Genomic DNA, 25,572 nt, shown 5'->3' on the forward strand with positions numbered 1-25,572 from the left:
TCTTGGCTATGGGAAGTAGACAAAATGGCCAGGGAGAAAATTGAGATCTTGGGGGTGGGATGGGATGGGGGTAAGGGGAGATGGGGAGAGAAAAGGGAGAAGGGGAGAATGGGGGGAACTTGGGGAAAAAGGAGGATTGGGATAAAGGAAGGTTGGATAGGGGAGCACGGAAGCACAATTCTTAGTTAAGGGAGCCACCTTAGAGTTGGCAAGAGACTTGAAACTAGAGTGGCTCCCAGATGCCCAAGCCAAGGTCCCCAGTTAGTTCCTTGGGCAGCTGAGGATAGGGAACCTGAAATGACCCTATCCTATAGCAATACTGACGAATATCTTGCATATCATCATAGAACCTTCATCTGGTGATGGATGGAGATAGAGACAGAGACCCACACTGGAGCACTGGACTGAGCTCCCAAGGTCCCAATGAGGAGCAGAAGGAGGGAGAACATGAGCAAAGAAGTCGGGACCATGAGGGGTGCACCCACCCACTGAGACAGTGGAGCTGATCTATTGAGAGCTCACCAAGGCCAGCTGGACTGTGACTGAAAAAGCATGGGATAAAACCGGACTCTCTGAACATGGTGAACAATGAGGGCTGATGAGAAGCCAAGGACAATGGCACGGGGTTTTGAACCTACGTAATGTGCTGGCTTTGTGGGAGCCTAGCCAGTTTGGATGTTCACCTTCCTAGAAATGGACGGAGAGGGGAGGACCTAGGACTTACCACAGGGCAGGGAACCCTGACTGCTCTTTGGACTGGAGAGGGAGAGGTGTGGGGGGAGGGGTAGAAGGGTGGGAGGAGGGGGAGAAGGGTGGGAGGAGGGGGAGGGAAATGGGAGGCTGGGAGGAGGTGGAAACTTGTTTTTTTTCTCCTTTTCTCAATAAAAAAATGGAAAAAAAATAATTAGACAAATACAGACTATATTAAACAATACAGAAATAGGAATCTTCAATGATTTTATTAGACTTTCCAAACTATGACAAAGTCTGTAACAATGAATGAGCCATTATAATTATATGTATTATGAAGAAAAAAAACAATGCTTTGTTCTAACATAATATTAACATTCTTCTATACTGCCTGAGGTGGAGGAGACCTCTGGATCATTTCAAGTATTTTCATCAAAAGGAAAATGAATATCCAGTAGAAATTGGTCAATACATATTCAATAATTTCTATTATTGTAATCAGACTAGCTCCACAAAATAGTCCCAGCTGACCGCCAACATCGGCTGCAATAAAAATCCATAAAGAAATTACATATTTTTCATGAAACAAAAGTAAACATTGTTATAGTATACATTTGAGTCCAATAAGTTGATCATGGCTGACATGTGAATATCCATTAATCATATTTTGAAAGTTAGTATAAGGTAATACAAACTAGTAATACCTGACAGCAGTATTCACACAAATCATCCCCAACAGGAGAAGGTATGAAACTATGTTTCCATGGATTGACTTTAGACTTTGGAAGATCTGAATGCCAGGTAAAACTAACCACAATGTAACGTGCCCTCATGAAATGCAAAGCAGACCTGGATCTTGGTACCATATGGTCTTACAGGATCCGTGCTGTTTTTCAAGACAATTTGCATGCAAATTACCCTGCTAGGGTCCTAATTATATTTTGTATTAAGCATTCATCTTGATCCATTTAACCAAAAATATATTTAACACACTGCATTTTTAAAAATGGTCTTAATTTACATTGGCATATACATTTATGTTTGAACACTTTATAAGGTGCAGTTCTAAGACACAGTGTGCACTCTTATTTTTTCCTTCATCATTGCCACCTCTAAAACCTTCCCTCATTCCCCAGAACTCCTATGAAACCTAATGCCCTAATTGCCCAGCAACCACCCCTTTGTTTCTCCCCATCCTTGCTCTAGTACTGCCTTCTAAGGAAGATTGCGTTTGTTCATATTCCACCTGCACCCGTCTTTAGGAAACTGATGTGTTCTGTGTTTTCTGCAGGACTCCTAAAGAACTGGGATAATTCCTTGCGAACTCGCTCTCATTGGCTCCATCTAAGCTGATGCCTGAACTGAATGTTCTCCCCCTGACTCCTGGGTGGCTTCCTCTAGTGTATAACTGGAGCTAGGAAATCAGCAGTTGGTTAAAGACTCCAAGTTATAAATAGCATACGCTGTCAGCGGTCATAAAGGGAATGAATAAGATTGCTTGCTTGGGAACTTTCTTCCCCCTTCCCTGGGGGATGAAGCCCTTGGTGAAAGACCGAAGATTTGAACCTCCTGAAATACTCTACAGTAGTCATGTGGTGATGGGAGCAGCCTGAAGGGAAGATAACTACATGAAACTCTAGAATACACATCAGTGGCTGCTTTGGCAAAATCCTGTGTGGTGTAGTCACTGGTGGTTCCTAGGGAGGATAAACACTTGGTCCCTGGTCCTTAGTCCCTCATAAGAGACAGGGCAATTGATCCTTTTTCCTCTGATAGCCTAACCAACCCCTAAACAGGAAACAGCTGAGGAAGAAGTCAACAGACTTACCGAGTAACTCAGGGATGCTCACTGCCTTCTGTTGCTGTGTTATCTTATAGTTTAAGTCACTATAGTTTATTTCAATGTTCACAAGATTCTCGCTGGGGGTGGAAACAGAATGAACATAGCTTACAGCTGTCACCACTACTTTTAATCCTCGTCATAGATTCAAAAGCTATTTACCATTGCATTAGATCCAGCATGTATGAGCTCAGTGTTAATTCCTTTAGCATTATCTGGAAGGTACTCTTGCCATGGGGACATTTGGGGGAAAAAAAAGAAAACAGCCCCCACATAATGTTTCTGTACTTCATTCTGAAGACAGTACATATGATCATCTAATTGTGGCCCATTACATTTATAAATAATTCAATTTGTGACTTTTCAAGTTGCCTAAATTATCCTGAAGAAGTAGCATCTTTTCATTGTTCTATTAGTGTAGTAGAGCTGGGCTCACAGGTTTTGGTGAGAAATTAAACATGGACCAAAGTAGAAGCTGCCCTGCTGATAAGTGCAATTTGGTGAGAAATTAAACATGGACCAAAGTAGAAGCTGCCCTGCTGATAAGTGCAATTTCCCATTTATTGTTGACATACTTGAGCAAAGATTGTATTTTATTAATGCCCTCTGTAAACCTTCATGCATGTCCAGAGTGGTTCAATATGACATTAAAACCTATATTGATACAGTCAAGGGTCCCAACTCTTTTCTTTCTACCAAGACCTATGCTTTAGAATTCCAATCATGTATTTGATTTGGTAATTCCGTTTGCTTGTCTAATAATTTAGCATATTCCAACACATTCCAAGGCAAACCCTTGCTATTTTTCATTTAGCACCCCCATGTGGTCTAACAGGAAACCCTGTTTGTGAAACCATCAGCATCTATATAGAGTCCCATTGCCACACACACTACTAACTACTCTTCTCATTGCTACCCAAGCCATCATACTCTCAAGAGTTTGTTAGAGATATCTGACTGGAGATTGTGCTTAATGCATACAATTTTCATTACTTCACCTCAGCAAATACCCTCTGCTCTTCATACAATAACTAATTATTTTAAAATATTTATTTACTTATTTATTTAGTATACCATATTCTGTCTGTGTGCATGTCTGCAGGCCAGAAGAGGGTACCAGACCTCTTTACAGATGGTTGTGAGCCACCATGTGGTTGCCGGGAATTGAACTCAGGACCTTTGGAAGAGCAGGCAATGCTCTTAACCACTGAGCCATCTCTCCAGCCCCCACTAATTATTCTTTGACCTGCTGAATCGGGACACTCTGGCTGCTCTCGCTGATACTCACAGGGAACTCTGAGAAACATCTGCATGGACTTTAGAGACCAATGGCTGTAGAGTTTGGTTCACTTCTGCTCAAAGCCTTTCCGCAAATCTGAAGGCAAGTCTTTTCTCCTACTTCTCTGGATGACTTTCCCTCTATCTTTTCTGTTACAGCATCTAGCATCATTTTATTTAACTTACATACTTATGATCCATTTCCACCGCAATAGAAATATGTCCAATAAGGCATGGCTTGTAAACTTCATTCATTGAGGAATTCCCATGCCTACCAAACTCTGAACACCCAACACATGCTTTTTATGTATTTGTTAAAATTGCAACAGCGTAAAGATGGACTTAACCAACAGGTGGCTAAATATTAACTTGTCTCTGCTGTAAAATGAAGTTGAAATCAATTACCACATGATTTTTAGACAGCAAAAACAATTTTAAGAAAGGGCTCTATTAGCAATGCTTCCTGAAACAAGGTATTCTCTAACATATCTAAGGAACATAGCTCTAAACACCAATTTCCTTATTGTTTACTGTTTGTGGAGTCAATACTCTAATATACTTAGTTCAAAATGCACCATTAATGTGTTAATTTCCATTAGTCTAATGTTAGGTAACAGGAAAATGTACAATATTTAAATAGCTCATCAGATGAAGTTATCATGTTTACAAGTTATAAAACAGCTATCAAAATGAAAGAAGTTACAGTGTTGTCATGGGAGTTAAATTTTACTAACATTCCTGACTTCTTGTTCTCCATTGTGCTCTTAATTTGCACGCAGGCTAATAATACAGTTTAACTTCCCAAGCTGAAATAAGGGGCTAATAGATGTTGTAATGACTGTCCCTCACTCTAAAGTCCTATTGTCACTGTTAGCTCAATGACCTCCAAACTGCCTTCCTCAACTGACCACTGTGTCATTTCCTGAAACTTCAAGTGTTCATTAAAGAGAATTTCATGTTAATTATTGTAAAATTAACCAGATTACCTGAGATATTCTTGGCTTTGATTCAATTTCTTCGCAAGAAACTTTAATGCTCTCTGGCTTGGGAAAGTAGAATAGGAAACAGTAGCTGGGTATTCTATTTCTTCACATGACACGGGGCAGCTGGAGTTGTGTGTTCCCATCGTGCACAGCCCCCCGAGCTCAATGTGGTCTGAAAGGAACATGAGAGGAGAGTAGCGGACTCAGACATGACTCCACAATGGGAAGCCTGCGCCTTCTCAGGCACATCACGTCAAAAAGAAATCGTTAACTACGCCCACAACCTCAAACAGGTTTGTATTTTATTGTTAACCAACCAACAGGACAGAATGTGAATCTTTCATCCACTGAGTCACTGGGGTCAGATCTTCGTTAGGAATGAGAAATTCTAGGACGTTCCTAGATTATTTCTATAAAAGATCAACTGTTTGGATAGAACAGGATTGAGAGTGGTCTGTGCCATGCCCCCTTTTTTGAAAGGAACCTGCAGACATAATTCTGAAGGTCCATGGCTTAATCTACTCTTAACTTTAGACTTGTTGTAAATTGCTGTGAAACACTGTTGACTTATGGTTCCTTATTTCCTTGTTAGATTCTCAGATGGCCACTGAGGTTCTCTGTTGAGCAGGTTGCCACCTTTTTACCTACACCTGCACACTACTACACATTCCTACACCCTCCCACACACAATCTAGCATACCCACGTACTCACATGTGCTATTCTCATACAGACACATGAATGCATGTGCCTTGACACATGCATATACAGTAACACCCTACACATATACTCATACCCACATGCACATATTCTGCCACACTCATATGCTCGTGCACACTGTATTCACACAATTGTATGAAGAGCTTTGGGATTCTGTTATCCCACAGCCATCTCCAAACAACGACTGTATGCATTTGTTTTTCCCAGGCTCTTCCTCTTGCTTTCAGTGATGGGAAAACAAACTTGACAGTGTAGTTCTTATTCTTTGTTTTCAATGTGGCATTATGGCATTTGTGTAATTGGTTTGGAAACTAAAGAATATAAATCTACTTTATATCCAGACCTTGAAATATTTGATCACCACTTAAAAGAAAAATGTTTCCTCTGCTGTTGCCATCTTAAAGATATTTCTACAATGGGTTAGAAAAGAAAGACTTTAATAGAAGAGTGAAATTGTTAGTTTGGTCTACTTGACAAAGTCTAGAAACACCTGAGAAGGGAATTACAATTTGGTACATTATTTATTGTTTATATTAATTGAGGTGGGAAGTCCCACCCACTCTGGGTGGAACCATTTAAGGGATCTTGAACCACATGAGAAACTAAACTAAGAACAAGTGTGTGTTTCAGTTCACTCTTCTCTGCTCCTCACTGTGGATGTAGTAAGATCAGCTCTTGTTAGCTACTTCTGCCTTTATCTCCCCACGGTCACAGACTGTATGGAACCTGGAACGAGGAGTTAAAATAAATCCTTTGTCCCCTGGGGTTGTTTAGGTAAGTTGCTATATTCCAAAATTCAAAGGGAATATAATATTACATTTGAAGAGGGCAATCAGTGATTTAAAAACATAAAGTTATATATATGGAACAAATTGTACAAAAGCATAGAATATAATAAAAATAATTTGGGGTCTATGCAAAGTTTAGGCAAAATAAATTTGTATAGGTTGTCAACGCGTAAGACTGTGTAGTTGTGATTTTGTTTACACAAAAATGTTATGTGACACCTGTTTAATTAAATGAAAGAATGTTCTTAAAAATATAAGTGATTTTCAAATTAACAAGATTCACCTGCATTTTATATGAACATTTGATCAAACTGTGAAAATGTTTCAGTACTCAAATAAAATGAAGACTATTTAAAAGACTTGGAAATAAACCCCTGAGCGCCTGCTGGCACTCTGTCATCCTGTGCCTTTAACAGAGATTTCCTGTAGTCAAAGGGAATTTTCTTTTACTGTGTTTATATAGTGAGTGCTATGGATTTTTTTTTTAAAAATTTATATAGCTTTTCTTTTTCATCTCCAGGATATCCAGAGTTATTTATCTTGTAACTAAACAATTTAAATATAATCCTTGAAAGTTGTGGAATATTCCCTATACACTGTATGAATATTTGTCACTGTGATTAGTTTAATAAAGAAGCTGGCTGGCTAATAGAACAGAATAAGGTTAGGCAGGAGAGCCAAACAGGTAACGTTGGGAAGGAAAAGGAAGGAGTCTGGCATAGAGTCAGAGAGAAGCAAGATGAACATGCTGTACTGAGAAAAGGTACCAAGCCACAGGGCAAAGCATAGATAAGAAATATGGGCTAAATTAAATATAAGAGTTAGCTAGTAATAAGCCTGAACTATTGACTGAGCATTTGTAATTAATATAAAACAAAGTTATATATATGGAACAAATTGTACAAAAGCATGGAATATAATAAAAATAATTTGGAGTCTATGCAAAGTTTAGGCAAAATAAATTTTTATAGGTTGTCAATGCGTAAGACTGTAGTTGTGATTTTGTTTACACAAAAATGTTATGTGACACATGTTTAATTAAATGAAAGAATGTTCTTAAAAATATGATTTTCAAATTAACAAGATTCACCTGCATTTTATATGAACATTAAGTCTCCATGTTGGTTATTTGGGTACTGAATGGTGGGAAAAAATGTCTGCCAACAGAAAGTAAAACAAACCACACTTACCAATGCTAGGAGATACACAGTTGTAGTGTTTTAGTAGATTGCATTCGACACCATTTCCTTAAAAACAGTAATTGTAACATATAAAAGGGTTTTCTTGAAATAAAATTCTCCCATTAGAAAAGACAATAAAACTGTGAAATGTGCACCTATCCGGATAAGTGATTTGGGGGATCAATTCTGAACATTGTTATTTGAGTTCACTGGAGTCTTTGCATTTGACTGAATTCAGAATCTCAAACATTCTAAGTTCCTCCAGCTCCGAGACAGTCACCTCCAGGACTGAGCTACATATGGGCCCCAGGGTTTTTTTGTTTGTTTGTTTTGGTTTGGTTTTCTCTGTGGTTTTGGAGCCTGTCCTGAAACTAGCTCTTGTAGACCAGGCTGGTCTAGAACTCAGAGATCCGCCCGTCTCTGCCTCCCAAGTGCTGGGATTAAAGGTGTGCACCACCACCGCCTGGCTAGGGCCCCAGGTTTTTGATAAAATCAGCAACACAAATTAGAAGTATATTCTTCTTCTGTATCATCTTTATCCATCCTTCATATGGACATTTATTCTTCAGAATATAAACATGCAAACATGTCAGAATCTAGAGAAAGGAACTGTTAAAACCACTATTTTTGCATCCTTTTCATTTGTCCCCTCAAGTCTTTATATTTTTTAAATGTTTGTAAATCTTAATTTTTACAATTGCTTCCACAATTTTCTCATTTTATCATGTTCATAATCTTATGATTTAAAAATTATCATTTTCCAGATGAACTATGCTCCAGGTGACTTGTACTAGACCATGTTAGTGAAGCCTTGGGGTACTCTATCTTGTATCCTGCTACCTCTGAATATTAGATTATTGTTTATTATTATTAATATTAATATATATCTTTACACACATTGATTAACCCCCTTTAGGGTAGCAGTTATCTACGAGTTGCAATTTTGTCAAATGTCAAATCTCTATCTCCAAAAATATATACTACAATTCATAATAGTTGCAAATTTACAGTTATGAAGTAGTAATGAAAATGTTATGATTGGGGTCACCACAACACGAACTACATTAAAGGGTCACAGCACTAGCAAGGTAGAGAACTGCTATAGGGAGGTTGGATTAGGCCATGTAGGTGTTAGTATGTTATGTATCTGCTGTAAATCTTGAGACAAAGAAAAATCAATTTATGGTCTACCTAAGTTTATTCCCTAAGCAGATTTTAAAACCATGGCCTTTTGATGTAACCAGGTATTTCTTTGTTGGTATAACACAAGTGGTCTGAGGTTAGCCACAATGTTTACTCAATAATCTTCACAATCTTGAAGAGACTGGACAGTGTTCACAATGCCTGTGAGGCTGAAGAAGACTGCGCTCCAAATTTAGGAAGTTTAAAAGACAAGGATGAGGAGGGTAAGGAAGGAAAGGAAAGAGCGAGGGAGAGAAAGGGAACCCTGGAGAGAGAGGGAGAGAGGGAAAAAGAACAAGAAGTAGGAATGGTGTGCTAGGGCACACTTTTCATCTTTCCTTTGTTTGTTGTAATAATATTTCCGTGAGCCTTATTTAGATAAGATAGAGATGAAGTAGGTCGTAGATAGAGGGGTGGGGGAAGCATATGTCCACCCACAGACAGACACTGAGCACTCTAGAGAGCCTACAGATTTATTCTCCCCATGGCTACTTCTCTAATAACTCATCTCTTTATGGACAGGCTAAGAAAAGACAATAGGATAAATATAAATTAAATTGTTCCTCATTTTTATAGATTTTATCTATGTTTTCTATTACTTTTTTTATCCTCAGGACCCTGCTCAGCAGGACATTTTTTTTCCATGTTATAGGAAGTACAGAGAGATGTGGCATCAGGTAGATGAGAAAGTATTAAATCAGACCCAAGGTTTAAGATCTGCTCAGTGATTGCCTGAGGGATCCCTGGTCCTGGAAATGCCCGAGACTGTGCACAAAGAAGTCTTGGAAGTTTTTTTTTTTTCCCCACAGCCATAAGGCGAAGAGTTTCCCCAACAGTGAGATCTTTAAGGCCTGCTATAAGCATACATAACCTAGTTTTAAATTTCAAATTACAAAACCCTTGACATCCATTAATTTTAAGCTATTTGAGAACATCTGACTTTAACCTTCTAAGAATTGAGGACCTAGGCCCACAGCATCATTTTCCTCCCCAGAAACCTCTGCTACTTCCAGGCTTCCAAATGGACTGAGATAAAGGTGGCAAGTGGGCCATTTTCCAGTCTAGCCTTCCGGGAGCACGGAAAACAATTCAAGGATGCACTAAATCGTAAGCTTCGAGTTCAGCCATGTGGGAAAAGCTGCCAGTCTATCTACCTGGAAGCAGGAAGGGCAAGCATCCGCACAGCCTCTGTATGTGCTGGGCTTTGCACTCCTTCAGACAGCTGTAGGTGTTGTAGGTGCTGAAGTTCTTCAGCTTGATGTCAGGCTTGCACTCCCCCCACGGGTATTCCTGGTGGACTGTCTGAAGAGGACAGGACAGATGCCAGGTTAGCAGACGGAATTCAGTTGGTCCACGTTTTCCATTAAAGGATGCTCTACACTTTGGCTTATCTCAGCATTTTTAAAATTTCTTTTCGATACACTAGGGTTTACCCGTTTGTCCACGCAATTATCTTGAAAGCCCCTGAAGGTCATTCTAACCTCAGCCTTTAAACCTTCACCCTAAATATCAATGAAAGCATCACACATAGGCCAACCACTGTAAAAATTCAAATAAGAAAAAAAAATATTTATGCAAATGTTATGCTGCCATATTACTCAGGTTGCTCAAAAACCATCAACCAATATGACAAAAATTAATTCCTTATTGAGCAACTGCTATTTAACATGCAACAAAACAAGTACTTTGCTTTCTTTATGTTACCTCATTTGTAATCATCTCATCTCTAGAAACGAAAAGCTGTTCCTTAGCCACCAGGACAGGGAGTGGATGCAAATTTAAAATGTTAAGGAAGCTCATGAGTAAAGCTTGGCATGTGGAACCCACCACATGACGTGTCTCCATTCTCCATGGCTGATGCTTTCACTTGTGGGTTTTTTTTTTTATTCTTTGCAGATGGCTTCACAGAGGAAACATTTAATTCTGAAGCTGACTTTGTGGTCCTGTTCTGATTGCTATTTGAAGTTACCTTGGATTTAATAGGCTTCCCTGTGCTCACTCAGGTTTTAGGTAGGAATCTACTGCTTTTTTACTGCAGAAGAGCCTCCAGAGAAAGAAAAGGAATCTGAAATGTGGTGTTGGCCCTTCCAGCCATTAGTTTAAAAGCACAGGAGAAAGGGGTCTCCCATGAAAAAGTTATTTGCATGTTTAATGCAGCCGTTACCAGCTAATGCCCTCTCTCCCCACATCTTACCTTCAGTTGGCGGATGGTCACCCGTGAGTGCATGCCCACAGGAGAAGACAGGCCTAAGCCATCAAACTGTGGTTCCTTCTTTGGTGAGTGAATGACAAAGATGATCCCGGCATCAGTAAAACCAGGCAAGGGGTTATCAGTAAATTCCTCCTGAAGGGAACACACGTGTGCACACACACACAAGTTATACAGGTGTTCAAGGTCAGGGTTCATCAGCTCATGGTGTATTTGAATTCCTAAAGTCAGCTCTATCATATTAAACTTCATACTACTGTGTGAGAGAGGTGTGGAAATTTGATAGCTAAGACACCCTTTTCCAGGCGGTGTCACAGAGATGTCTCCTGAGTGTGTGCTCAAATACACCCACCCGTGTCAGTGGCTCCTGAGTAAACCCACAAGCACAGTAGTGTCATCTGAGGATCTCACTTCCTGTCCATCTCATCTCCTAGCCGCGGATGACCTCACTTCCTCTGACCCTCTCATTTCCTAGGTGCCTTTCCTTGCCTCTTTTCTCACTGCAGGTGTCTTTGTAATTAAACCTTGTTTAAAATTCAAATTTCTTCAGTAATTGGGAAAAGCCAATGCTGTTACTTTAACAACGTTTTTTTTAATATATCCATCTATATCAGGTAAGGATATCAACACGTAAATTGCTAGTGATGCTACAGTTTCAGGACATAAGGGAAAGGCTGGATGTGTGCACATAAGATTCTGCAGTGAATTAGTCCACTATGGTGTAACTTGATAAAACCTTTTAAGAAGCATTGGTCATGTTCATTTACAGAACTATCTAGGTGCCATTTGTTTATGGAACATTTCATTTGTAGGTTTTAATTATGCTATACAAATTTTGAATTTTCCACTAATAAAGATGCATAAAATAATCCTAGGGCTATTATCTAAACATTAAGGAAATATTTTCTCAACACAGCATTGTGTTCGGGCATAAATGATTTCGAGTGAGTCACAGGAGGAAATTATGAAGATATTAACAGAATCTCTTTAAAAGCAGCTGTGACCTCATTCATGCTTATGGGAGATGCAGCAATTTGTTGTGATTCAAGATGAGGAGGTCATCTTTCTCTGCCATTCATTGTGTCTCCTTGAATACTCTACCAGCATGGCAGAATACTGATCTACAGACCCTTGGTAGCAGAGGGCAGGTACGGGGGCTATTCTCCCAGCACCTTTGAAGTAACAGCAAGGCAATTCTCAGATGCTGGGACACTTGACTCCTAGGTTCAAACCCAACTTCATAGGCCAGTTATAAACAGCATCCACAAACAAAAAGCAATGAACAACGAGGCTTAGGAAAAGGTATTTGTGGGTCTTTTCTCCTTTTTGGGAGACAATTCTATGATGAACCCAATTTATATATAGAGAGAGTTCTTCTCAAAACATTTTTCCATGTCCAGATGAAAATCCTACTACAATTGTGTTTTTAGTGATAATATCATTAGCTGTATATAAAGTACAATAGAACTCTCCATTTCTGTACTCCACTGCATCTGCTTTCTGCAGCTCTAAGACAACAGGAATCCATAGTTCAGGAGCAGGTAGAGCAAACTGTCAAAGGGTGAAATGAACGCAACTGGTGGGATTTGACAGAAAAATATCGTTACTAAAATGGAGTCCTGTGCACTTGGTCCCTTTTCAGCCCAGATTGGAACGAAGTGAAGCAGATACCTGATGGACATTGAAGAGCAGCTTTAAGCCTCTTCCAGACAAGCTCACTTTATTCTTGCTTTGGAAATTCTCACCGTGGTTAAAAGTAAAGCAATTTCCGTATTCAGTAAAGACGTGTTTGAAATCCTCCAACACAAAAACAAACCAAACAGAACACAGTCAGTGGAAACCTTTTCAATGCCTCAAGTTCCAATCACTCTACCATTTTCTATACTTGCAAATGCTTATTTGAGGATGCTTATATATATAAAAAAAATGGTAGTCTGGCAATTTATGCATGTATTTGATTAACAGCTTACACTTGTGTAATGAGCATTTAAGTAAATTCACATGTTATTTTTAAATGAAACATTTTTACATCTAAGCATTTTTTAAACAAAACTTAAAAGTAGCTTCTTTTGTTTTTTTTCAATGACTCACAGAAACAGGTGTTTAGACTTTGGTGACAAGTCACTGCTCCTTCCTTTGTCCTCCGTGGGGCAGTCACATTCCCTCCCCCCATTGACCTCCTGTGATAACTGTCCCATCCTTCCCAGAGATGTGCACTCTACATAAGCCGGGATGCTCTGCACACCCCAAGTGGTCTAGGACCAGATGATGAGCCTCTCATTGGATCCTCTCACCTGGGTTCTTGAGTGCTAAAGTGTCACTCTGAGAAAGTCATTGGTGACTGAATTTTGGCTCTGTGGGGAGATGACATACCAAGGACAGGCAGGGAAAGTTGTGGGACAGGGAAACCGAACAAAAGAAAGCCTCATGACAGAATTCTCTGTTCTTATGTTACCCAGTTAACAAAAGCAATTCATATATTTTGCTTCACAGGTTATTAGATTTGGGTTTCTGTAATGTATGTTATCACTAGGGAAAAATTTCTCAGGAGTGAATTTAAAGGTATTAGCAAAAACAAAGCAAGGAAGACTAGCCCCTTTAGGTGAGCGTTCAGGCCATCCCTGCTACTCATCGTCATCCCTGTCCACACCCAGTAGTATTTACCGTGTGCCTCTCAGAATGCTGATTGTCTTGTGGGACTATGAATTTGATATTCCCTTTGAGTCCCTTTCATAGAATAAGGAACCGTAAATGTACGCAGGCAATAACAGATCAGATTCCAGGCACGGTCGTAGATGAGTTGTATTAGTAATTGAAACAGAATTTGAGATGTGTTCCACGTGGATAGGAAGCTCACTGTGTATATTGTGCATGTTACATATAATTCTTAGTGGAAGACTGGAAGACTCATTTCTGTGTACTCCCCACCCCCCAAGATGCCACTATCTTAACACTGTGGTAGCTGCTTAAGGGGGAAGAGAAATGCTTTCTTCAAATATGGTGTTGAAAGATAAGGAAAAATTACAGTAACCTATTGTTTTGTTCTTTTACTTTGAATAAAAAAACTGCTTCAAAAAAGGTCTTAAAAACCTTTTGTCATCTATCACTTTCTCTAGCCACCCCGTGGGTGTGCACGTGTGTGTGAGGGTTGTGGGTGTGCACGTGTGTGTGAGGGTTGTGGGTGTGCACGTGTGTGTGAGGGTTGTGGGTGCATACTATGTACTCTCATCTGTGATGTCTAAGCACAACTTTGAGTGCCCCAATCTGTCACTTTCTACATTCTTTCCTGGACTTGTATTCAATTCAGCTCCCCCATGCTTCCTACCTCTGCTGCCTGCAAGCACACAGACCAGCAGGTGTAATGTTGCTGGATCTAAACTTGATCACCATGCCTGTACACCAAAGCAATGCTTTTACCCCTCAGCCATCTCTCCAACCCCATATATAACTTCTTGAAAGAAGAAATTTGTCTCACATGGATCCCACATCTCTTGCTATTATTATAAAGCAGAAATTAGGAAAGCTAAGGAAATGTACTTAAACAGGTTGATTTCTCAAGACTATTTTATTTGAACTTAGAACAGAAAAAAAACCATAGTCTACTATATCTGATTAGATTTGGATAGTCAATTATTACCTTTGGACCGCATGGTTTTCCAAAAAATTTACAGTCCAACAAAGTGTCCTGATTGAGATAAAAACCATTGTTCTTGACAAATTCTGTAATGCTGAAGTTTTGGTGACTTGTAACAAAATCTAAGGTCTCTGGAGAGTGAGTGATGTTGCCACTAACTTCCTGAAGGCGGAGGACTTTGGAAACTATATCCCATAAGAAGAAAATGATGCCAAATTTTGATACAGCCTCTGCCTGGAATCTATTTGAAGGAATGAAGGCATCAGTTAGAAAGTAAAAACAATTTTCTTGAAGATAGAAACAGGGCGAAACTACATTCACAAATGATTATATTTGTTAAGTAATTTCCACTGTACATCTTTTGATTTTTATATGCATGCCTTTCATGCCCTCAAAATGCAGCTAATGATTTCATATTTTAATTTTATAAAACCTTGAAGTGATCAGCTTTCATCTCTTCTTGCCCTACAGCACAGAGTACAATGGGTGGTCCATTCTTGGTAGGGTTACGCCATGCAGGACATGGTTTGCATGTCATTCTAGAATCTTATGTTTCTAGACTTGGTCATTTGTGAAACTTAAGTTTGCTTTAACTGATCTAATAAAAGTAGAATTTAGATATTTATTAAAGGGATAATATGTGAATATGTTGTGTAGTGTTTAGGAAAGTTGAGCATGCCTGGGTTACCTTGTTGAGCATAATACTCTTCAACTCTATTCCCAATAGAAGCAAGAAGTTTTCAGTTTTAATGCTGAATATAAGGCTGTTTTGTGTGCACATGTGCACAGCTTTGCTAGCCATTCATCAGCTGGTGAGAGGCGCAGCTTTCACCCTGAATTAGTCACTCTGCAGCTGCGGTACCCTATAGAGGCCATGAGGCAATGCCTGTCATGGATTCTTCTCAAAATGACTATACAGTGAGATTAAAGAACCAGTCTTTCTGTGGGTGGCACACATATAGGGAATTATGAAATTCTTCAGCTTAAAATATTCTCATAAACTGTATTTGTTACACTAATGAAAGTTGAGACCATACTAGTAATTTCAGAACATTAAATTATAAAGCCTGGCACTATTAGAAATAAGTTTTTATAAGATAATATTCAGCATAAAAATAGTCTTGCACTGAGTTTATTTTCAACCTTTAATACACTTTAAAAAAAACTTTAAGTTGTTGCTGGCTGAGAATTATAAGGTCAAAAGAAAAATGTCCTGGAAATCCGTGGGGAATTCAGCAATGATGATATTTAGCAGGAATCTGATACAGAGCTATTATATAGATTGGTTCCAAATAAAAAGACCATAAATAAGAGCTCATTTTCCAGAATCTATTCTACAACTTATTTTTTGTGACTCAGTCAAATATACCTTTCTGAGACTAGTTTCTTGTCTGTACATTGCTTTCTGTAAAGAAACTTAAAATTGAAGTTAATGGATATTATTAACAGACTAAGTGAAGCAGATCGGCAACTCCAGTGGGCATCTATAAAACATATGGAGACTATACTGAGCGTGACATTGAGTGTACTGAACACAAAGGCACTAAGAGGCCGATATTGATGGAGTCATTGACAACTTTGCATTACCCTTTAAATGGAAATGCAATTGATCCTAGGAAATATTGCAACTGATAAGAATGTATGTCCTTCAAAAACAAAATATTATATGATTCTTAAAATTTTATTCTTTCTTTTCATCTTCAGCATCTTTAGACACACATTTTCTACTTCAAAACATGACTGTTAGTGGGAAGAACTGTGCCAGTAAGGCCAGGGTAGGGTGAGCCTGTGGTATCAGCTCTAACCTACACACACACACGGGGCCCATGGGAAATTAAAATTTTTCAATCCCTTCTTAGATATCATGAATTCCATAGCAACATTTTTAGCTATCAATATCTGTTGCGGGAGGTCCTTCCGCTCCTCCAGCCTATAGCCGCTGAGATACCAGACACATGGGAATCAAAGAGCTAAAGAGCTGGACATCCCCAGTGTCTAAGTTACACTCATATTAAACCCCTGCCACGTGAACCTGAGTGGAGAGAACATGCTGTCAGCCTCAGCCTGAGTCTCTCAGGACACATTGGAAGCCCTGGCTGGAAGGTGAGGCTCTGCCCCATGGACCTGGGTTGAGATAATATGTTGTCTGTCTGAATCTCCCAGGACACATTCTGACTGGGAGGTGAGGCATGGGAGCTTTGGGTTTCTTGCCCAAATCCACCAGGAGGCAACTTTTGTCACGTTGAGACAGGGGAGGATGAGAAGGGAGAAGACCTGACTAGGCTGTGCAGACCTTCACTGTACAGAACATGCACAGACAGTGAAAAAAATACCCCTTTCCTGACAGATCACACATCTTAGGCTACATTTCCTTCAGCGTAATTTCTGAAAGTGTTTCTGCCCACTAGTTACAGATGATTGTCTGGGAACAGTGACTGCAGATCTCCTCACATGTTCCTTCTGGTGTCTCTGCTTCTTTCAAGTCAAGGGTCCCTGCAAACCAGCCTTGCCTTTGTCAGAATGCATGGGGTTTAAATATTGTGAGGCAATGAACACTGAGGTTTTCTAACACATGAATGAATAAATTGAAGCTTTGAAGTATTGCTGGTCACACACACAAACCCCTTATAACATGCACAGTGTCTCTAATACTTGTTCTAGACATCCCATCATATTACCATGCAAACATATTTCCATGTATTATGCTTAGAACCCTTGTTCATTTTCTTAGAGGTGCCAGCTGTCTCTAAAACACTCCACATAGAACACGTGGGTACGTATCTATATTGTGTTTGGTAATTACTCAATTTCATAAGGTTTCCCCTCGCTCGTTAGCATACTTAAGTTCAGGGAATCATATTACATCTACTGAAACATGGAACTTGGTACTTGCAGCACAAGGAAAGATGGGGAAAGGGAAAATATGACTGGATGAAGACATTAGCATGGTTCGTTTTATATTTGTACCTTAAGTTCAATTTAAAATTTTCAGTGCTTTTACTTAGGCTAAATGCTGCATCAGAACATATGTAAATTATCAAAATAAATTTGCCAAAATTAAATAAAAACCACAATTAAAGCAATGAGTCTCACCTATTCAAGTTACAGAATGTCACAGCTGGGAACTCGATTTTTTCCACATACTGCACCTCTACAGATGTTGTGGTGGGCCATGTGAAGAAGTTGACCAAGCGACTGTAGATTTGCCACACCACGAGTGAGACAGAGCCCAGCACCACGGACAGCCAGATTGCCTTGCGAACCCTGCTCCGGTTCTGGGCAATGTTGTGGATTCCGTGAAAGGAAGTGGAGAGGGCAAACTCGTGATCAAACTTCTTCCGGTCATCTGGAGATGGCAGTGGCCTCTTGGAGAGGTAGCGCTTTATTTTTCCTAAGAGTCCTAATGCTCTCAATATAATCAGATAAAAACAAGTCCATGAGTTAGGAAAACTACGCTATTCATAAACACTCCAATTTACAAATGATGAAACAGGTTACCTCTAACAAGTCATTCATAAAGGCCCCAGAATCATTGGCATTGGGTGACTTATTTAGGGGCAGTAAAAGTGCCAACTAGGCGAACCTGCTGGTAATGTGCTAATGCCATCTGGAGACAGCTCTGGTGAGGGAAGAGGCATTGGTGGCAGGAGCATTAGGGTTCGTTGTTGTGAGAGCTCACAACTTTTAAAAATAGCCCTTGTTGTAATTATTCTTTCTCCCTGGAGAATCCGAGCTCCTTGGGATGGGTTAGGCTTATTCTCTGAGTAGTCATAAGTTAAAAATGATCAGTTCCTCAGCTAGTCTTTGTCACCGTGTGGTGACTTTTGGTGTTGTGACTTCCATGCATTGTATGCTTTGTACCAAGCTGCTTTATCCCTGGATTGGCAAATCGGAATGTTTACAGTTCAGTGGTATGACCAGCTTCCATTCTTTAGAATGTAGCCACCCAGAATTTCCCTTGGGTTAATTTCGTTTTGACCTGGAGATAGAAGACGAAAATCCTCTGGCAACTTAAGAGGATGAGGTCCATCTGCAATTGGAGAAGTCAACTTCCGGCCTAGGTCTCCTCTCTCTTGTAACCTAGGCAACATTAGCCAAGTTTCTCATTCTCCTGCTGCTTCTATTAACAGACAACAGCACCTGACCGGCGACTTTTCATGTTAGTGTGATGCTTCTCTCGGTGTGTTACATAGACGGCAAGACGTAGTCAACATTATTACATACTTTTATTTTTCTAGTAGTCATGCAGAAAGTGGTTAAATATTCAGAGTTTTAAGGAAGTGATTTCAAGTTCTCATTTAGGAAACGAGTCCTTGGACAAGAGATGCTAGCTGGCTGTCTCTTAGTGGGTAAGGGTGCTTGCTAAGCAGTCCTGATGGCCCGAATCATACCTTTGGAACCCATGAGAAGGTGGGAGGAGAAAACTAAGTACACAGATTTTTCCTCTGATCTCTATATGTGCAGTAGCACACAGGTACTCATCCTGTGTCTTACATACACACACTACTTTTAAAAATAGCAACACAAATTTCAAAGAAAAAGATTCAATCTTAAAGGCTTACTAAATTCTCATAAAGTTAAAGTTTTTAAATCTTTGCTCCAATTCAATAAGTATCATTTGTCAACTATCAAGTATTAATTTTTCCTCCAAAAGGTTCTTATTTACCATTAGTTTTTAATACCTTTCTAGTTTCTAATTGGTGAGTTACAATTGTTTTCAGTTTGAAATAACTAATGATATAAATGGTATTTATATACATTTTCTGAAGTCCCTCATTTCATGCATAGTGCACCAACACTTAGAAATAGTGTTATGATGTCGAAGCCACTACAAACTTTGTAGTCACGTTTGTATCAATACCAGTTACTGGAATTGCAACATAACCTATAACAGTATCGTATGATGTTTCTTTTAGTATCAGATCACCCAACACATAAGAACATCTGGAACTGTAAAATCAGAAGGCCAGGAAAACAAACTTATTATCAAAATAACTTTAATTGTGAACAATTTTCTTAATCATTGCTTGGAGGCATTTATGAAGACTTTAGACTTGAAATACCAACTCAACAGCTGAGCAGCTTCCACCTTTCCTACCGAAGTGATCTTGGCTGTTGCTGAGTAGAGTTAACCTAGTGGAAGCTCCTGGCCAGGCCAAGTGTTGCCGGCTGCAAACACTACCCCAAATGAGACACTAAAGGCTTACCTTCAGACACCAGACCATTTCATAAAGACATCCTCGCTGAGGGTTGTGTGAACCTTACTAAAGCATTTTCTGCTATTGATTGGAAATGCCCTAGTTTGTCAATGATGAAAAGTAGAACTGCAGGAAAACGTCTGTCTAGGAGCCCACAGCCTGCAGTGTGACTCCACCAATCCCCATCTCACAGACCTCTGGTTCCACCCAGTGCATCTACGCAAATTTTGGATTCCTGATCCAGAAGGCTGACCATCACAGAAACAGTTTAAGGAACACCAAACAAGCAAATACTAACAAACGACTCTAGCATATAACAATATTTCCACATTTTTTGAATCCTTATAAGCTACTCTTATTTCCCAAACATTATTTATCCTGAAACTCATATCTGTTACTGTGAATACCACTGGGGGTCCTGTTTTCCAACATAAACCCCTCTCTGCTTATCGCTGGTCTTGAGGGATGGAAGCTGTCGTTGCTGGAGGATTTCCTACCTTTCTCAGCATGTGTCTTGGATTTCTCAGTGTGTTCCATTTTTTTTTTTTTTTGCTCTCAGTGATCGCTAGCCCTCTGGGTGTATCCAATTTCTATCAATAACAATATTCATTAGGGGCCCTTTATATAAAACACTGCAGCTGAGGTTGTAAAATGTGGGAGCGATTTAAATATTTGTGTTGCTATGTTCAGCCTCATAAAGCACTTAATCTGGGAATCAAAAGCGGTTGACAGAACCAGCCACGGGCATTTACAGACTGGCAGGAGCCACTGGAGATTGGAAACGAGAAAGCGTCACCGAGAACCCATTTCCTAAAGAAAAACTGGCCGCACGGGTGGGTGCTCAGGTCCCCACATTTTACTTCTAGTTTCAGCTCTATACAAACCAAGTTGAGGGGAGTGTGTGTGTGTATGTGTGTGTGCATGTGTATGTGCTTAGATGTATCTTTGTTTTGCAGTTCTTTATAAGAGACAAAACTGCTTTTAATTAGTGACCAATGCATAAAAAAACTAAGATACTAACTAAAATCAGCTTTTTCATATTAGCACTTTTGAGAACTTATTTACTTTTGTTAAATAAACTTCAATATGAATTCGCGTGTATAAATGCTGCCATCTGTTGACCAGGTTCTGTAATTGCATGCATCTCTACTGGAGTCTGTTGGTATTGTCATATTTCACAAACATCTATTCACTTCAACATAATTACATTGGACACTTATTTAGAAACCCCATTAAGTTGAAACAGAGCTAGTATGGAGGCAGAATAAGAGCCTTCGGGTGATGGAAGGGCAGGGACTTGGGTGCCCCTTCTCTATTCACTTCCTTGAGGACTAAGCAGGGTGAATCCTGCGAGATGAATTCCTCAGAGAAATCTCTTTGGGGTTAAACTGCAGACTGGGAGACAGTCGCAGACTTCAGGTCCTCCTGACAGCGAGAATCTACTCCCTCTTCCCTTGTCTTCGGACCTAAATTATTCCTCCAATCTTTCCGGAAGAACTGTAGAGCTGCCTGGTGTTTACCTATAGGAGAACCAAGGTGGCCTGCTTGCCAGATGCGTGCCGCTTGAGCTGCTGAAGGAGGCGTCTTCCTGTTGCTAGGTTTAGAAGGCTGGTTCTCACTGGCTGAGTGTAAGGACAGCAAAAAGATGGGGTTTTCTGGGAAGAAAAAGCTTGGACCAGAGAGGGAAGAAAGCGCCAACAAGGTACATTCTGTCTTCTTCACAACCTGACCAAGGCTCAGGGCGTGAACGCGAATTCTCTTAAATTCCACTTTCTAGTTCTTGTTTTCCAGTCTGCTTCCTCTTTTCTAGATCACAACGTATTAAATATTTCCCGGGGCGCCTTTAAGACAGAAGAGGAAAGTCCCCACTTCCTGCCTATTTTCAGTGGATAACAAGGCAGGACGCTGAGCTGTAGGACACAAATGTATCTGGATTCGTGATCCCACTTTCTCACACTGATAACGGTAATTCCCCACCTCTCTCGGACATTAAAATGGGCTTCCCAGTATCACTTCCTTCCGCAGTTTTTTTGCCCCCTTTTTTATTAGTGACTGAGTTCAATTTGAACTTCAACTTCTCTGCCCAGTTATGGTCTCCTCTCCATTTTCCCTCGCCTTCTTTTCTGAGATCAAATATCCCAGGATCCTCTACCACACATCGATATCCCTTGTTCTTTTGTTAACGGACTTTGCTGACTTTCTAAGATATCTAATGAAAGATGAACACAGGAGTTCACACTTCCTTTCTCTGGCTGTGACAGCCGTTTAGGATAAGGATCTATGACAGAAGATAGATTTGCAAGCCTCGTTTACCTGACCCACCCCACTTTTTATATACAAACAAAGCTAGGGAATCATCTACAGTACAAACTGAAAAGAACTGAGTTATTACCTTCCCCCTGTGCTTGCAGCGCCAGCAGCAAACGATGACTTATTAATACTGATAAAATGCTGGACAGGAGAGTAAACAGCAAAGCTAACTGACCTTTCACTGAGATTCTGGACTCGAGTGATAAATGAAATCAATAAGCACAGTCTACAGGACCGAGTTTACTTTGGCCCCGCGTCCCCCATTTATGGTGTTGCTTGTGCAGTTCCTGAAGGATATTTTCATTAATTCTTTTTATGTAAAATATTGAAGCTTTAAAAAAATTTTGGTTCTGTTAAGTTTCATGTGCAGCATATTAAAAAATCTCTGGCCACTGCTCTTTGCAGCTACTGCAAGTGTTGGGAGGGGACCCAGGCCCTGCTCAAGTGGGGGTCCTTGTTCAACTATTGAGTCCAACACGCTGCCGCGGTTTGGCTCTGAGGATGCGATTTTGTTACAAAGTATAATTTTATGTTTGATTTTCTCCTTGGGAGAAGGTATGCCCATACGTAGTGATGACTTTTCCTCCTCCTCCTCCTTCCCCTTCTTTACCCTCAACCACCTTCTTCCTTTATATTCAGACCAGATATAATTTTGGAAAATAAACCCCCTAACTTACCATATGTTTGAGAATAATTTAGTAGTTTATTGGTTTAGGTTTGAAATAAGATGAAATTGAAATGGACAGAACCAAGTTCTACTATAGGCTGCAAGTACAGGCGAGTTTTCCTTACAGTACTGTTTTGTTTTCAGGTTTGCAGGCATAATGTCCCTGCCAGCCTGGTTCCAGAGGATTGCAAGGAACCTCCACTAGCCATGAACTCCCACTGGGCTATACTTGACCCTAGCTCCAAGTTCTCACTCAGTCCCTAAACCATCCTTTATGTTACAGAAACTTTTGTTTCCCTGTGTGAATCTTGTCTGAGATTTTCCTATGGATAAAAAGCCTATACAAAACTTTGCTTAGAGGAAACCCTGAAAACTGTGGGACCTCGTGGGTCAGGTATTTGCACTCAACACTGTAGTTTCGAAAGCTTCAGTTTGTTTTCAGATAGGGGAATTTACTAGCAAAAGTGCAAATCTAGGAAATAAAGATGCCAAGAGGCAAAGGAAACAAAACTTCAGTCCACAGAGCCTGAGTCTCCTACAGTCGAAAGGCTAAATGCATTCAAGGTATCTCTGACAACTTCATTGTATGGAACCACATGGACCCACACACCAGCACCAAGTTACATGCAACAAGGTTACATAGAAGTCATTTTTAATTAGGATAACTAATTCTTTTAAAAGGTTGAATTTCATTGTTGGTACTAACTGTTCTTCTGATGACATGATGTTTAATATTGGATGCAGACTGATAATTTTCTGGTTTCAGAATTTCTTAAATGCATATAATGTTTTTGGTCAGATCCATTCCCCACGTCCTCAATTTCAATTCTTTTGGAACATAAATTTTGTCATTGTTATAAGGACTGGGCCAAAGTAAATACAGTCCTCACCATTTTTTTTCTCCCAACTTAATGTATTCTTTTATAAACCCACCGAGTTCACTTAGCATTGTCAGTATGCACACGAGTGTAGATCTGTCTATCGGAGCATGGGTCACCTATCAGGGATTACACCCTGAAGAGATCCGACCCTCCCTCATGCAGCAGCCACAAATTGCCAAGTTCCTCAGCTATGGGTAGGACTTCAAGAGCCCCTCCCCATCTTCTTCTACATTGGTACTTGAGCTGGCTCGATCTTTTGCAGGTCTTGTGTTCACACTCATAGCTGCCTGGAAATTCATGTGTGCATTCAATTTTTATAGGACACAAGCAAGAAGCAAGTAGTTAATATGTCACATGTACTTAATACAAATCCACATATCTGAAGTGAAAACATGTAGTGTGACCTCTGGATTCAAAGGAACGCCACGTGGCCAACACCAGCCTCAGTCCTTTAAGCAAAGGAGGCCAACCAGAAACAAGGGGGGGGAGGGGAGGGGAGAATGAAGTCTATGAAGGACACTTAGCCTGTTTAGTTTGCTATCTGTTGTGCTTATTAGATAAACAGCAGGTAGGCAGCACTCTGAAAATACTGGGTGGTTGACCAAGTGATCTGCCCCCGCCTTGGACTATCTTAATCTTTGTTAGGAATTTTCAGTATCGTATTTTGAAAAATGAAACCTAGTCAAATGGTTGAGACACTAGTTTTACACAGGCATGGACTATAGGAACAGCTGAGTTAGCACACGGCAGGCTCACAGGTTCTTCCTGTGGAGAAAGATGTTCTATCGGGAACTCACCAAGGCCAGCTGGACTGGGTCTGAAAAAGCATGGGATAAAACTGGACTCGCTGAACATAGCGGACAATGAGGACTACTGAGAACTCAATGGCACTGTGTTTTGATTCTACTGCACGTACTGGCTTTGTGGGAGCCTAGGCTGTTTGGATGTTCACCTTACTAGACCTGGAAGGAAGTAGGAGGTCCTTAGACTCCCCACAGGGCAGGGAACCCTGACTGCTCTTCGAACTGGAGAGGGAGAGGGAGAGAACTGGGGAGAGAGGGAGAGGAGTGGGAGGGAAATGGGAGGCTGGGAGGAGGCAGAAATTTTTTTCAATAAAGAACACATTTTTGACAAACACAGCCAGATTCCGTCCTTTAAAAATGAACAGCAGCAGTGTTGCTGGCTTCAGACAAGAGGAATTGAGCAAAACTCAAACAGGTAAACTGGTCATTGCCAGCAAAACCAGCGCAATGCCAGCACTTGCCGGAGGGTGGAGCTAAGATGCAGAAAAGTCGTGAACCCCCCACGCAACCCAGGTCCCTACACTCTGTAGCTCTAAAGCGTACAATCCATGTGGTGCCCTCATTCCATCTCAATGACCCACTTTAAGGTTCTTGTAGACCCACTGACTACTATGAAGACTCTCATATATTTGCCTTTATAGTTTTGAAACACCAATCTTCATTTTCCGTTTGACTAGAGAGATGAAAGAAATTGGAACTGAAGGATCAACTACATTGCTATGATTTGTAATGAATTTCACATACCAATGTCTCCTAGGAATAAGATGTAGGTCACCTTCAGTACTCAAGTACACAAAACCATACATGAAACACTACCTCTTAGAGCACAGAAGCAGAAGTGTGACATATTAAACAATTTTTTATGAAGGAGTTAAAAGTCATAGAGCTTACCCCTACTCCCTTTTCCTGCTAATTCCTTAGCCTATTCCCACACCTGTTTACCTTTTCTTGACTTGCTGCAAATTCCCCTCATCAGGTAAAAATCCAGATCTACCAAAAAAAAAAAACTTGTACCTTCTATGAACTCCCATGAATACAGTTCACATCAAACTGTCAAACCCTTTGGGAAGATTTCGTCATGCACTCTGGTTGTATACAGCACAATATAAAAAGGCCAGTGTTGGCCACTGTATATGTTTAGCTACTGTCTCTTCTGCATATCAGAGAAATTTGGCCAATATTGGTCAATGTCATTGTGTCTGCTCTGAGT

The 25,572-nt window shown here is 40.2% G+C and overlaps 1 protein-coding gene across 1 annotated transcript; it reads right to left on the reverse strand.

Annotated features, from left to right (window-relative positions):
* Window positions 1-1,072: 1,072 nt before the first annotated feature.
* Asic5 (acid sensing ion channel subunit family member 5) lies at window positions 1,073-20,238 on the reverse strand. Its single transcript, XM_041659532.1, has 10 exons — window positions 20,199-20,238; window positions 17,597-17,903; window positions 14,507-14,744; window positions 12,541-12,666; window positions 10,855-11,004; window positions 9,815-9,962; window positions 7,488-7,544; window positions 4,795-4,963; window positions 2,519-2,610; window positions 1,073-1,233 (listed from the first exon to the last, which is right to left on the reverse strand). Exons 1-10 carry the CDS (start codon window positions 20,236-20,238, stop codon window positions 1,073-1,075), a joined length of 1,488 nt encoding a protein of 495 aa, XP_041515466.1.
* Between the last annotated feature and the right edge of the window lie 5,334 nt (window positions 20,239-25,572).

This window comes from Microtus oregoni, unplaced genomic scaffold, assembly GCF_018167655.1.
Source record: "Microtus oregoni isolate MIOR12 unplaced genomic scaffold, Mior012 000010F_ref0000083, whole genome shotgun sequence".
NCBI lineage: Eukaryota > Metazoa > Chordata > Mammalia > Rodentia > Cricetidae > Microtus > Microtus oregoni.

Excerpts from the sequence above, each read along its gene's own strand:
- Asic5 (XM_041659532.1), bottom strand. The coding sequence starts at position 20,238 with ATGGAACACACTGAGAAATCCAAGACACATGCTGAGAAAG. Across the intron at positions 14,745-17,596 it reads ACATTCTGTAACTTGAATAG|ATTCCAGGCAGAGGCTGTAT; the intron begins GTGAGACTCATT and ends TCCTTCAAATAG. Across the intron at positions 9,963-10,854 it reads TGACCATCCGCCAACTGAAG|ACAGTCCACCAGGAATACCC; the intron begins GTAAGATGTGGG and ends TGTCCTCTTCAG.